The 15,971-nt window shown below is 38.3% G+C and overlaps 1 protein-coding gene across 7 annotated transcripts in view; it reads right to left on the bottom strand.

Moving 5' to 3' along the window:
• The window catches only part of cnksr2.L (connector enhancer of kinase suppressor of Ras 2 L homeolog), a 205,617-nt gene that overhangs the window by 28,925 nt on the left and 160,721 nt on the right, over positions 1-15,971 (bottom strand). For all 7 annotated transcript variants that reach the window (XM_018245021.2, XM_018245025.2, XM_018245020.2 and 4 more), the window contains 3 exon segments: positions 13,371-13,543; positions 9,236-9,309; positions 7,566-7,637 (listed from right to left, as the gene is read on the bottom strand). In XM_018245021.2, coding sequence (XP_018100510.1) covers positions 7,566-7,637; positions 9,236-9,309; positions 13,371-13,543 — 319 coding nt within the window.

Genomic DNA, 15,971 nt, shown 5'->3' with positions numbered 1-15,971 from the left:
CAGAGCACATGCAGTGAATCCGCAGAAAAGAAGATGGGGAGCTACTGGGGCATCTTTGGAGACACAGATCTTTACTGCTAAATGGATGTGGTTGCCTTGGGCTGGTACAGAAGCCCAAAACATAATATACAACATTTCTACCTACTGCTTTAGTCAAACTTTAGTTCTCCTTTAAAGCCTGACTGACCTATATGTAGTGTACATACAGCTGGTTACAAATAGGATAATAATAACAACAAATATTGATCAGCTGGGTTAATAATCATTTTTCCCTAAGCCCTTGCAATTTATTTTGCCGATAAATAAAATTACTATGCAATAATGTTGATGCCTAAGCATCCATGAAATATACTGTAGCTATTAAATCAGCAATCTCACAGAGCCACATAATGTCATTTCTATAAGGCTGAGCTGCTGAACGACTTTCAGTAAAACTGCAAGTCATGACCAGCATGTTCTAAGGAACAGAAATAAATATATCAACTGTTCAAATATTTTGGCAAGCGTGTGCATTGTCATATGACAGACTGGCAGTTGTCACTAATCTGCCAACGGGATATGATTACAGATTACATCAAGGTGATAGAATCTATGGAGAGTTCTCTGTGGACTATAAAAACGTAATACTTGTCAGTTTACTCAAAGTACACTTTGAAGTCTTGAATCTTTAAAATACAACTCTTAACAAAGATGTCATACATCAAATAGTAAGCTGCAAGGTGAACATCAATGTCATAGGCACAAAAAATAAAACAGTGGAACAAAACGTTCCTATTTTACACCTAAAAGTTTAGCTGAAGCTGTAGACTCCTAGACAATGTCAAGAATGGTTTACTTTGTATCCACGGGTGACTGACTGGTTCAGCATGTTCTACTTGCTTAATTCATGAGTCCATAAAATACAGGTGGAGTAGGCTTTAATTGTCTGAACATGGTGCATAACCTTTATAGCATTTTATTATTTATAGCGTTCTTTTCTAACAGACTTCTTTTTTTTATAACCAGTACCTCGGGAAAACGGTTTCTATGAAAACCTAAGCTTTCACCAAAAACAACTTGTTTCTGCTCTGGACAATTGTTTTGCTGTAAATTCAGAAAAAGTTTAACGGATTTTAACAAATTGAATGTCGTCATCTGCAAGAGGTCATCCGACTACAATATCTGGGAGTAGGAAATACTCGTCTTAAGATCCAGTAATGGTCCGTGATGAAGCCAAAGTGATTTATTTGTATAATGTAGACAATGTGGACTCCAACAACCAGAGAACATTGTTAAAGGATAACTAAAATTTAAATAAAGGGGTACATGTTAGAAAACCCCCAAGTGATTATCATGTGCTACCAGATACCCGGGCCAGTGCTTCTGTTTGCTAAAAACTGCATCGACCAAGGGTATTTCTGAAGAAGATCATCATTTCAATTGTTCGGGTTCTTCCGTCTTCTGTCTCTCCTGTCTTGGTAGGTACACGGGCAGTAGAGCGAAAGCCTCACTGTCTCCCAAGAAAAGAAGACAACGCCAGCAAGCTTCTACATAAATACCCTGGGCGGGTACAGTTTCTGCTAACAGGAGCACTGGGCCAGGGTATCAAGTAAGTGATTATAATCACTGGGGAGTGCTTAACATTTGGCACCCCTTCAGAGATTTTAACTTACTTCTCCTTTCATTTCAGGTAAAAGTCACAAAGAAAATTGAGAGAAGATCAATGACAAAATATTTCACAATATCAATGGGAATATCCTTCTTAAACTTCCATCAGGCAGATTTGCACTCTTTCCCATCCCCTATTACATTTAGCTAAATTCAGATGCATCTAAACATTGGTTGTCAAACTTTTTCAGTTCATGCCTTACTTGAATGCCCAACCTTTGGTCAGGTTTCCACTTGAAACAGCAACCTATGGTCAGAGCACCACTTGTCCCACCTTAAGCCTGGTCCCTGTCGGAGGTCCAACTTTTGGTCAAGGCACAAATATATGTCCACCCTACTGTCAGGGTCCCACTTGAATGCCCAACCTTAAGTTAGGGTCCTCCTTAATGATTCATTCTTTGGTCAGGGTACCCCATAATGATCCCCTTAGCTCATTAATTAAATACAGATATAAGGAAAATTGGCGTTGGAGTTATTCAGCAATAGCTTACTGAGATACTGATGACTTATCTGACCCTTACTGACCTTCAAGCTTCAGGTGTATCTATAATAACAAATAGGCATTCTTTCCAATTCTAACTCGAATTGGCCTTCAGGCTGAGCCTTCCTCCCACTGCTCCAAGCCCTCTGCAGGGGACAGCAACAGGTTATATTAATTTCTTTATGAGCTCATAAAATGAAGGCTTTCTTCATGATGAGGCTTTGAATCAATGCTCATTTCTCAGCAACAGACACCTGGCACTGAAAGCTGTGCCTTGTCGCAGAAACACATTGACATTTGCAGTGCCCATGCCAATTGCTTTCATTTATGTCTTCGGCATGTAAATCTCTTGCAAATCCCTACATTTTACAAATAACAGTAGGGTTGTATGCTCAGCAGTTTTTTCTCATAAAACCCCGCAATACGTCATCCTTTGGCTACATACACGCAAACAAACTCATCATTTGCAATATTCACACTACAACACCAAACCTTAACTCTCTGACATTATAAACTCTAATAAGTAAACAGTAAATATAATATACACTAGTAAGGAAAGACGAATGTTCAGCTAATAGACCCCCAAGCTATTCAAAAGTATTGACTAAAAATATGAAGTAAATAAAAAAATAAAAATTGAATTTCGAACTATTTTAGTGTACATCGACTAGGGAATAGTCCAAATTCAATTTGAAAAAAATTCGAAAATCTAAATTTATCATGTACCTTCTCTTTAAAACTTCGACCGACCATTTTCCATCTAAAAACTGGCAAATTGCTGTTTTAGACTATGGGGGACTTCCCAGAACCTATTTGGAGTCAATTGGTGGACTCTGAAAAATCAAAGTTTTTTTTGAAAAATACTTCGAATCTAATTCGATCGAATACGATCTTACTCCATTCAGAACAATCGAATACAGCGTATTCACCCGCAGAAAAAAAACCTGATTTTTTTTAAACAAATTTCGGTTGGTCTTTTTTTCTTTGAATTTCGAAGTTATGGGAGTTCAAAAATACTCCCATTACTACAAAGTTCGACCCTTGATAAATCTGCCCCTTAGGGGCACATTTACCAAGCTTGAGTGAAGGATTAGAATAAAAAATACTTTGAATTTCGAAGTATTTTTTTGGCTACTTCGACCATCGACTAGGACTTCGAATCGAACGATTCAAACTAAAAATCGTTCGACTATTCGACCATTCTATAGTCTAAGTACTGTCTCTTTAAAAAAAACTTCGACCCCCTACTTCGCCACCTTAAACCTACCGAGCACCAATGTTAGCCTATGGGGAAGGTCCCCATAGGCTTTCCAAGCAATTTCTGATTGAAGGAAAATCGTTTGATCAATGGATTAAAATCCTTCGAATCTTTCAATTCGAAGGATTTAATCATTTGATTGAACGATTTTTCCTTCGATCGTTCAATCAAACAAATTGTGGTAAATCCTTCGACTTCAATATTCGAAGTCGAAGGATTTAACTTCGATGGTCGAATATCGAGGGCTAATTAACCCTCGATGTTCAACCCATAGTAAATGTGCCCCTTAGTGTCAGCATTCTGTACTAGGCAGTGGCTGAAAAGACTGGAATCTTATTTATCTGTATTTATAAGGAATATATATGCATGCAAATATATGTTAGACCATCATCAGCAGTTTTTGATAATCAGGAGCATGAAATTTTCAATAGCTTTTGTTGTTTGTCAAGCTGCTCCAACACTTTAGCAAAGTCAACTTCTCTGGAGCTATTTAAAGCCAGGTGTAAAACTCATCATATAATCATCATATAATCATTATATCAGAATACGAGTGTAATTGCTGGTTGACTGTCAATCAATGTGAATCCCATTGGAAAAGCAACTACATGAGTATAATTATTCATCGTTATAGCAGGATGATGATCCTAGCTGAACAAAACAATTGCAGATGGGAAAGCCATGTTTTTTTCTGCTGAACCAAGCTGTTTTAATAACCCAGTTAACGGTTTCCAAGCTTTAATTTTCAGGGTTGTCACCGTTTCTATGATGGTCATTACTGTATTTCCAAACCACCTGTTTCCTCTTGTCAAGAAGTAAGCTCTGAAGTCTAACAGTTCTTCATATTCTATAAAATGACTTTTTCAGTCTGCAACCCTCTGAAAGAGTGGGCAGTAAAATGCCATGATCATCCATGACAACCTGAAATGGAATTTGCTCATAATACTGTGAAATGTAATAATGGCCCTATTTCTGTGATTGTCTAAATGTCGGGTTGCAAGAGGAACGCATAGGCAGCATCCCCTGGGCCCTGACTTTCACAAATTCAAAAGGGCATGTGACATATTTGGCAGACAATGTCGATATGTTGAACAACTGGAAACATGTGATGTTGGTAATGCCATTTAATATATGTGAAGCGAGTCATTATGACATACAGTAGTTAACTTGACCAATGGGGGCAACTAGACCTTTTTACCTTTTACTAATTTACTAAAAACTTTTTCGCTATCCTGCATATTTGTTTTCAGAAATCTCATGGTTGAGCATCCATTTTTCTTTGCTTGAGCAATGTTTTGTGTTAAAAAATTGTGACACCTAACCTGATTATTCCGATCCAGGCAGGTCTGATTCAGCCCACGGATGTAGCTGTATAACGGAATATACATAAAGGTGGTGCTCTTATTTAGCTGCTTATAGATGGACTGTATAAATCCAGTAAGGCACAATACGAATGGCACTCACATGTTCTGAAATTTAGACTGTAAGCCCTATGGGGCAGGGATCTCCATCCTTTTGTCTCCTTGACAATAAGCACTTAAAGGAGAAGGAAAGCTACGGAGGCATTTTATTGTCAATAGATTAGCTGCAATAGTACAAGCTAGAATGCTATATTTATTCTGTAGAATGTTTTACCATACCTGAGTAAAAAGCTCTAGAAACTCTCTGTTTGTTTAGGATAGGAGCTGCAGTATTAACATGGTGTGACATCACTTCCTGCCTGAGTCTCTCCCTGCTCTGGGCTCAGATTACAGTAGAGAAGGGAGGGGGTGGGGGGAGAGGAACAAACTGAGCATGCTCTTGCCCAGGGCAATGAGGTTTAAGCTGAAGGCAGGAAGTCTGATACAGAAGCCCATGTGTACACAATAGAAGGAAAGAAATGCAGTGTTTCTTTTGACAGGGGACTCAGAGCAGCACTACTTTGGGGGTTTACTGGTGTATTTAGATGGACCATTCTGATAAGGCTTACTTAGTTTTAACCTTTCCTTCTCCTTTAATATGTATTGGGGAAGAGGGGGTTTTCTTATTAGCTATAAAAAAAGCAAAGATCTAACTGTTTGTTAAAGGGAATGTAAATCCCTACATTCTCGTACTATGTATATATGTTGGGTGCATCTACCCCAGACAAACTGCATAATTTGTACTCAATAAATCCCCTTCATTCACCAGCACCGGATTTTGATTAAGCTGAGCTCAGGAGAAAAAATATGTTTCTCTAGCAGAGTGCAGAGTTTCTATGGAAAACAGCAATGCCATCTCTTCATTGGCTGCTAGACTGGAAGGTGTATTTAGTAATCTGAGTTTAGAAGAACTGAGCATGCTCAGTAGCGAATAGCCAAAGTAAATTCCCAAGGGATGGGGCCTAGTGCGTTAGAGGAGGAGTAGGAACACTGGGGCTCATTTATTAACGCAGCGCAGCGCTAAAAAGAGCGCAGTGGCCTTACATTTGCCCAGCGCATGCGAGTATTTAATAATGTAGTGCACGATACCTTAACAGTGCAATTTGTGCGCTAATGTAGACACAGACAGGTGCGACGTGTGAAACTGCGTATCAGCTGTCGCAGTGCTTATAATAAATTGTGCGCACAGGAAGATACCGCAAAGGTAAGGATTAGTTGTGTTCATGTATGAATGCGCTGCTTTAATTAGTTGCGTCACACATTGCGCATATTGCGTTCACTTAGACGCATCTGCATTTGTTTCTGTGCTAATATTTGTTTGGTTGCAAAGGTGTTTCGCCTACCTGATACCCTTAAAGGAACCTTGGTCAATATAAACATGTTGGGTGGAAGGCGTGGTTAATATGCACTTTACAGGGGTTGTTCATCTTTGAGTTAACTTTGAGTTAACAAACATCCCCACCAACAGCAGCACCATTGTATTTGCCAGAACCCAGTTTAGCAGTGTGGCTCTGCACACATATATAAAATTCTCTTTTAAGCAACATGAAACGCAAAAATGTGAATATACTAGCGCAGCTGGGCAGGAATGCGCATTTTGAAGAGCGTTACTATTACGCCACGAAGAGGCAGTCGTAAAAATTGTGGTGCTGTTGCCCGGGTGCAGTTTTGCACATATACAGACGCAAATCTGCGACGGCCGCAGTGCAAGCGCATTGTAGCCACGCCCACAGCCACGCCCCTAACAACCACGGCATTGTTTGCGACATAAATGCCCAATCTTTTGCGCAATGCGCATAAACAAAACCATCGCAAAAGCTCTGTGTTATGCGCAATATCACGCAAATATATTAGCGATCACGCTTGTGATGGCGCAGACAATCTTTTGCGTCCACTTATGCGCTGCGTTGCTTTAATAAATGAGCCCCAGTAAGTGATTAAGTGGATACTGCCACCTTACTACTAAACTTTTAACAACTAGAGTGGCAGGTATTTAAATATTTCAAAGAGGCTGTTCACTGATTACATTTTTTGTGGTACGTTTACATGTCCTTTAAGGGTTAATAGAAAATGTTAATCAATCAGAACCAGAAATGGCAAAATGATAAAAGATGCAAAGGGGCTGAGTAAAGATGGAGAAATGAAATCTGACTTGGTGACCATGTCAGGCAGTGGTGTAACTACCGGTGGTGTGAATGCACACAGGCCAACACAACCTTGGGGCTGCTTGGTGTCTCATTGAAGATCAACCTGCACATGCGCGTTTGTCCAAAGAAGATCACACCCACTTCCGGAGGGGCCTGGATTCACATCCTGCACCCGGGCCCGGTCAGTGGGAGCTACGTCACTGAGGTCAGGGTGTTAGTTGATAACATTGAATAAACAAAATTTGCAAAACTCAGTATCTGATGGATATTTATTCTTTATATATTTGCCAACTAGATACTGAGAACATGGGCTACAATGATTTGTTTTATGAAAACAGCAGCGGAGAAGCATCATTTGGAAAGTTGCTATATTTTAGCAAATATATATGGCAGCATCTTCCTTTTTGAAATTAAAAACCTCCTTGTCCACAAAGATATGCCATAGCCCCCCCCACTTTGGAATTACTCTAAGTAATTAATGATATGGTTAGGAGGCTTATTTCATAAAATATTCGACAGCCAATCAATAGTGATATTCAGCTCCCCAATGAAATGGCGAGTTTAATCATCAATCTTTCACCAGCTACAAAAGCAGACAGTAATAAAATAACAATTACGGGTTCTGTTTTATTTACCGGCTCATATCATCCAAGTTGTCAGCAGCAAAGTAGAAGCTCTTGATCTTGGGATGGCAGGCTTTAAATGCACTAGAAAGAAATGGGGCAAGAAGCAGCAGTGTTTGAAACAAGAATATATAAAGATAACATTACTACTAGAAACAATATGATACCATAAACTACAATTACAAGTTGTAGAGAACTCATTATCTGCAAAATAGTCTAACTGGTAAAACGTCCTTTCTAAAATGGGGGGCTTGCAAATCAATTATTTTGAAATTGCTGAATTTAGAGCATGTTCGTCAAAATCATCTGTTTCTAACCCCCACATGTCCCTGCTGGGCAACTGTCATTGCAGCAAAGTTAGACTAAACAGCATTGGCCTTCAGGTTAGAAATGGGTGACTGCACACTAATCAGGCCCTTTAATTGGGTGCTCTCAAGTCTGAACTGAAACGTGTATAAAGATATAATGGCAGAGATAAGTACAGACAATGCTTGTTCATTTAACCGTAAAGAGGATTAACACCTTCAATACAGGGGCAATGAAATAAAATAAAAAGACAAGCATCTACACTCTTGCTTTTTGCTCTTGTTTTTTTTTTTAAATAGGTGATTCAATTAAGGTTGTTTTGTTCCGTATATATTGTATTTCATTTTTTTCTTCTTCTGGTGGCATATTTCTGATTTTCTACGTCCTTTAAATATTTTTTCACAGTCTTTTTTTATGGTATCATACTGGCCTTAGATAGGGGCTGAACCTAAGGAAATGCAGGTAGAATAAGTTAAGGTGGCCATACACGGGCCGATAAAAGCTGCCGACAGACTGTGTCGGCAGCTTATTGGCCCGTGTATGGGGGCCCCCGATGGGCTTCCCCGATCGAGATCTGGCCGAAAGTCGGCCAGATCTCGATCGGATGGGTTTAAAAATCCCGTCGGATCGCGGCCGCATCTGTTCGTTGATGCGGTCCCGCGATCCGACCGCCCGTTTTCCGAATGCTAGGATCCGATCGTTGGGCCCTAGGGCCCACGATCAGATCTGCCCGATATTGCCCACCTCAAGGTGGGCATATCGGAGGGAGATCCGCTCGTTTGGCGACATCGCCAAACGAGCGGATCTATCCATGTATGGCCACCTTAAGTGCCCCCATACCATTGCACCCTAGGCACATGCCTATCCCTATTCTGAGCTTCATACTCCATTATAATATTCCTTATTGAGGTGGCCCTGTCTGCTCTTTCTCCCGAACAACAGGGCAAATTCTTAACAACATGCTCCAAAAAAAATGTATTTTTACCAAGAATAAAGAAAAGAGGGATTGCATTAGTTCATGAGACTTTTAACCTTTATTCTACATTATTATTAACACTTTTTTGAGAATGGTCATATGATTCACAAATTATTTAAGGTAAAAACAACAACTATAAAAGGACACACCTCAAAAGTCAATAGCACTATTCCTAACAAACAACAGCAGTTGTTTAAAGTGAAATAATATGTCATAAAGTGAAATAATATGTCATAGCATACAATAAAATAATATGAAATATAATATTAACATTTTTGCATAAAGTTTCTTAAAAATCTTACTGATAGCATTTAAGCTTTTAACCAAAAGCAATAAAACTCACTTTACCAATTTCAACAATGGCATCCCAGCCATGAATATCCTTGGCATCTATACTCACAATTTTTTACGGCATTCACTGGCTCGATCGATTTTAAATTCAGGCAGACTGATGAAGCCTTCAGCTTTTTCTTCCTGAGAATAAACACACATCAACAGATGAATCACTCAGATGTACCGTCACAAGAAAATTAAAGGTTATTTATTGATAAAGTCAGAAAAATACATTTATTTACACCTTTTAAACAAAAGCTGGCTTCAGAAATGCAAACGAGTCAGCAGAATCCTTTGTGGTATGAATTGAAAACTGCTAAAGGGATGAGAGCCCTATACATAAGAACCAGTTCTTTTCATTGTAGATATAACCTTTTCAGCTCAACCTACTTGATGGTCCAAGCTTTAGCCAGGGCCAACTTTCATGGCACCGACTTTAGTCAGGGCCCCCATTAAAAGTCAAAACTTTAGTCAGGGGCCTCCTTTGCTCATTAAATGAGTACAGATACAGTAAAATATGAGCAAAGGAGGCCCCTGACAAAAGTGTGGACCTTTAACGGGGACAGCGTCAGTCATAGTTTTAAGAATATCATGGACAACAATCTCCCCATATCTCACACTAACAAATCATAAAGCTGGTATTTCAGGTACATCTGTGACTGCAAATAACCATTCTCCAAAATTGTCACCCTAAGTGGCATTCAGGCTGAACCCCCCCTGCCACCTGTCCTTGTCTACCCAGAGGGGCAGCCCCACAGTTTTTGGCGCAGGGCCTAGACAAAATAAAGCTGTAATAATGAAATAAGGAAGAGTCAAACTAAAGATGAATACAAAAGTAAGCTGACATAAGAACTCCAGAACAGAGAGCTATTACTGTAAAGTGTCAGGATACAGAAAGGAAAAATATTAAATTATTGGAGGTACAGCTATTGGATCTGTTATCCGAAAAGCTCTGAATTACAGAAAGATCATCTCCTACAGACTCCATTTGATCTCCTTTTTCTCTGTAATAATATTTTTTGTAGGTGTATTAGCATGCCGCAAGACAAAAATGTAGAAAAAAATGTGTATTTGGCTGAATATTCAACCAATGACAAAATATTGGGTTACATACTAAAATAGTTCTAGACTAATTTGCATACTGCAACATCCTAAAAAAAATCAAAATCCTTCAAAAAGTGCTGGGATTTAGGCAAAGCCAAATTTTAGAATCAGTATAACCCTAGTACATTGTACCAACTGATACAAAAACACAAAAATGTAATTTACCTACAGTGTACATGTTGAATATTTTATAGCCTCGGTCTAACAAAGGGCTCCTAGACTCTTTTTTATCATCTAAAGGGATACTGTCATGGTAAAACGTTTTTTTTCAAAACACATCAGTTAATAGTGCTGCTCCAGCAGAATTCTGCACTGAAATCCATTTTTTAAAAGAGCAAACAGATTTTTTTATATTCAGTTTTGAAATCTGACATGGGGCTAGACATATTGTCAGTTTCCCAGCTGCCCCCAGTCATTTGACTTGTGCTCTGATAAACTTCAGTCACTCTTTACTGCTGTACTGCAAATTGGAGTGATATCACCACCCTCCCTCCCCCCAGCAGCCCAACAACAGAACAATGGGAAGGTAACTAAATAACAGCTCACTAACACAAGATAACAGCTCCCTGGAAAATCTAAGAACAACACTCAATAGTAAAAGTCAAGTCCCACTGAGACTGATTCAGTTAGATTAAGAAGGAGAAATAACAGCCTGACAGAAAGTAGTTCCATCCTAAAGGCACAAGGCACAAGTCACATGACTGGGGGCAGCTGGGAAACTGACAACATGTCTAGCCCCATGTCATATTTCAAAATTAAATGTAAAAAAATCAGTTTGCTCTTTTGAGAAATGGATTTCAGTGCAGAAGTCTGCTGGATCAGCACTATTAACTGATGCATTTTTAAAAAAAACATGTTTTCCCATGACAGTATCCCTTTAACATTCAGCACTTGAATGCCTGAACATTTGGAGTATGTGATATATTGTCCACTATGTGAAAGAGTAAGGCAGCATCAGTAAAAACAACTTGACTCTGGCCTCAATCACTGATTTTAACCTACTCAGCAGACATCCTTGTATGGTCAAATCAATATTTTTTAACTGTTCATTTTAGTTAGGAATGCACGAAATCCAGGATTCAGTTCGGTATTCGGCCGAATCCTTGTGCCTGGCTGAACCAAATCCTTAAAATCATGCGACTTTTTGTCACAAAACAAGGAAGTAAAATTTTTTTAGCCACACACGTTTTTTCCCTCCCCCTCACTGATTTGCATATGAAATTTAGGGTTCGGATTCGGTTCAGTATTTAGCAGAATCTTTCACAAAGGATTCTGGGCATCTGTCGAATCCCAAATAGCAGATTCGGTGCATCCCTAGTTTTAGTAGAAATTAGTCGTGTTACTTCTTACCCCACTTCTTAGGGAAACCCCAGCTCCCAATCTACCCTCATAAGACTTCCAAATCTTGTACAGTATCAACACGCAAAAATAGTATTCACTGAATTATACATTTTGTCTTACTGACATATACTGAATATATCTCCGTTTTGGTAAAGGCAAATTAGAATTCACATTTTGCTACTTTCGACAAATTAGTCATGTGGACCGCTACCTTTTTATACGCTTCGAAACATTTCATTACTATACATTTTTTAAGGTAATTACTTTGAGAAAAGCCTTAATTATGGAGAATGTAAATACAGTTCATTTACTAAAACAGAAAACAGGTGTGCCTTTATTTGAATTTAAAAAAAAAACCAGTTCTGGTACAGATGTTTATAAAAACAGAAGATATGAAAAACAAGTATGTTATTACCCATGGTGTACTATTTAATCAGTGCTATCCAACTTTGGATTTGTGGGGGTAGTTCAACCCCTGGAAAAAATGGTATAGTCCCAAGCTACTATAAGGCTTCTAACAACCATTCATTTTAATTCCCACATGTCAAAAAAGCCCACAATCGCAAATCAAAGAGTAGCGAGAGAAGGGGAGGACCCAGGTGATGTAGGATGGCTTTGACCCCCTAGTGAGTATTTGGGAATGTACACAATTTGAGATGTCCAACCTCTAGCTGTGGTTGACTGCACCCCCATAATCCCACTGACAGCCTTTGGGAGCACCCTCTGTTCTATTCTATAATGAACCCTGCACATCAAAGCTGATTAATAGGCCAGTAGGTTTACAGTTTATTACATGTGCAACGTAATAATAGTTGAGAAATTGGCACCATAGTCTCATAACTCCTATCAAACAATCAACAGATAGCTACAAAGAGCTGGTCCCAACTTTTATTACACTACCTCCCAAGGTGTCTTAGAATAAAAAAAAAAAAACAGGTATGGGACCTATTATCCAGAACACTTGGGACCTGTGGTCTTCTGGATATGGGGTCCTTCTGTAATTTGGATCTCCATGCCTTAAGTTGATTAATAAGGATTAATTATATCTTAGTTGGAATCAAGTACATGGCATGGTTTAATCTTTACAGAGGAAAAGGAAATCGTGTTTGAAAATTGGATTTGATTAAAATGCAGTCTATGGGCGATGAGCTTTTTTGCCATTTGGAGCTTTCGGGATAGCAGTCTTCTGAATAACAGATCCCATACATGTAATACAATGATGGGGAATATGCTAGCATTTAAAAAAAACAAAAAAACACACAGCTTTATAGTAAAATTTAAAAAGACGTAACAATGAATACAATTTTACCTATAAAAATATATAAATGTTTACACAGTATTACTTAAATATAATTTCAGTTGTAACATTAAAGGTAAAAGAAAGGAAAAATGATTAGGGGCTGCTAGTTATTAGGCTTCCCACAATTATTAGTTGCTTACCTGCTATCCCTAGGTTGGCACTTCACTTCTTCAAAATACGCACCAGTCTAGGGAACAGTTTGGGTACAGAAATTTCAAGTTCTGTATTGTAAAAGTTGAGAAATTTAGATTCCAGCTGGGAGTCTCCTAGAAGACCATGACGGTACAGTGCTCCACTATCTGTCCCCTGCCTGGCACTGGGTAAAAGATGTGCACTATCCCAGGGTAGCAGATAAGCGACTAGATTCTCTAGTAAGAGCCTACCAACTTTGATCCTCCCCCCAGTAATTTTACCTTTCTTTCTCCTTTAAAATCAGTTACAAACATTATAGAATTACCTCTTCATTTGTGTACCAGTAAAGCGACGTGTCCTTTAGAACAAACCAGTACTTTTTCCACTTCTGGGAGAAATAACTCTTGGCATCTTTTTTCTTCCATAGCCATCCCTCGCAATCACCACGGCCCAGGTCTTTACATGATATTCGCCTTTTGCTTTTGCCAGAAACAGGACCTTCAAGAGAGCGGTGCAGATTAGTGCAGCACATATTAACAGAAATGAAGTATAGCAGAAGCAATGATGTGCCCAACAGTTCAGAAAGGATATTTCAGTGTCAATGCAGACATATTCAATGGATACAATAACCTTTTAAAAAAATTATATTTTATATTACAGGTATGGGTCCTGTTATCCAGAATGCGCGGGACCTGGTATTACCTGGTGTTTTCCAGGTAATGTATCTTTCCATAATTTGGATCTTCATACCTTAAAGGAGAAGGAAAGCTACCGAAGCAGTTTTATTGGCAACAGAATAACCACAATAGTCGAAGCTATAGCACTATATTTATTCTGCAGAATGCTTTACCATACATGAATAAAGGGCTCTACAAGCTCTGTTTGTTTAGGATAACAGCTGCCATATTAGCTTGGTGTGACATCACTTCCTGCCTGAGTTTTACCCTGCTCACTCATAGCTCTGGGCTCGGATTACAGCAGGAAGGGTAGGAGGAGAGGGAGAGGAGCAAACTGAGCATGCTCAAGCCCATGCCCTGGAGGTTTATGCTAAATACAGGAAGTCTGATACAGAAGCCCATGTGTACACAATAGAAGGAAAGAAATGCTGTGTTTCTTTTGACAGAGGACTCAGAGCAGCATTACTTTGAGGGTTTACTGGTGTATTTATATAGACCTTTCTGGTAAAGCTTACTTAATTTTAGCCTTTCCTTCTCCTTTAAGTCTACTAGAAAATCTGGTAAACATTAAACAAACCCAATAGACTGGTTTTGCTTCCAATAACGATTAATTATATCTCCGCCTGGATCAAGTACAAGGTACTGTTTTATTATTACAGAGAAAAAGGAAATCAATTTAAAAAAATTGGATTATTTGGGATACAGTGTTTCTGTAATTCAGAGCTTTCTGGATGACAGGTTTCCAGATAATGGATCCCATATCTGCATATGATATACATACATTCACACACCTCATTCTAATTGAAAACCTGTATTTTGATGCTTTTGGTGGATGGACTTTCCTAGTTAGTAGCTTAGCACAGCAGTTATGTCTATTTTATGAATTCCCCTACCATAAACCCCATTAAGTTCGATTCCAAACTGAAGAGAGTCTGTGTGGAGGCAATATACTCCAATGTATTGTACTTTAACTAAAACTGTGTGAATGTTAAAAGGGCTGTTTTAGTGATGTTTGATGCCTTTGCAGCAATGCCATATTCCAAAGCTTTTAGCAGAAAAGTGCTATTGTTAGCTCCCACTCCATTCTCCACCTAGTGACAGAATGCAGAATCTGTAAACACATTCATATTTTTCAAGTTCTGGTTTATTTTTTAAAAAAAAATATATAAATGAATATAAGTTTTAGTAAATAGAGAAATAACTACATTGCAAGTGCAAATCCATAATTAGCCATATAGTACCAATGTCAGACACACAAAAACAGTATTTATGATATTGTCTTACTGACAGATACTGAATATACAGTAATACCATTTTTATTAAAGGCAAATTAGAATTCACTGTTTTCAACAAATTAGTCATGTGGACAGCTACCTTCTTATACGCTTCGAAACATTTCATCGCTATACATTTTTTAAGGCAATTACTTTCAGAAAAGCCTTAATTATGGAGAATGTAAATACAGTTCAGTCACTAAAACAGAAAACAGATGTGACTATATTTGAATTTAAAAAAAACAATTATGTTATATATATAAAACCATATTTTTAAGTTCTGGCTCATTTTAAAACCATATCTAAACAAATACAAGTAATTAATAGTATATAGAGAAATAACTTTAAACTGCTCAAGTGATGCAAAATAGTATAAGAAAAATTGTATTGGTACAAATGCTTCTCCTTAAAAAGTGTGTGATGTGTACTGATTTTGAAATTACATTTACTTTGGATTATAAGAGACATCAAATCAAGTCTATTTTAAGTGGCATCTAAGAAGCTGGTGACTTATGATAAAAAGAAATAACCTCCAGCTATGTCTGTCTGCCACTCCAGTAATACATTCATCAGTCTTTCTTAGTTTAACAAGCACGCTGTCAGGCTTTACTAAGAAAGGTCATGCTGTATCTTCCGATCCAAGTCATGTTATCTGCACAGTTCCTGTTTGGAACCCAGCATCAGAAAAAAAAGATGGCAACTGATTTCGGTTTGATTACATAAAACTTGCTAGTGCATATCCAACATTTACATCTATTACTGTTAATATATTGTTTAAAGCACATTTTCCCCTGGCAAATGAAAGGGGTTGGAGTTAGCTACATGCCACATTGCTGCCAGGACCTATTAAGTTCCTAGTACAGGTATAGGATGCCTTATCCGGAAACCCGATATCCAGAAAGTTCCGAATTACAGAATGGCTGTGTCCCATAGACTCCATTTTATCCAAATAATCCAGATTTTTAAAAATTATTT

This window comes from Xenopus laevis, chromosome 2L, assembly GCF_017654675.1.
Source record: "Xenopus laevis strain J_2021 chromosome 2L, Xenopus_laevis_v10.1, whole genome shotgun sequence".
Taxonomy (NCBI): domain Eukaryota; kingdom Metazoa; phylum Chordata; class Amphibia; order Anura; family Pipidae; genus Xenopus; species Xenopus laevis.
The sequence above is the reverse complement of the archived record's forward strand: the minus strand, read 5'-3'. Positions and strand labels throughout refer to the sequence as shown.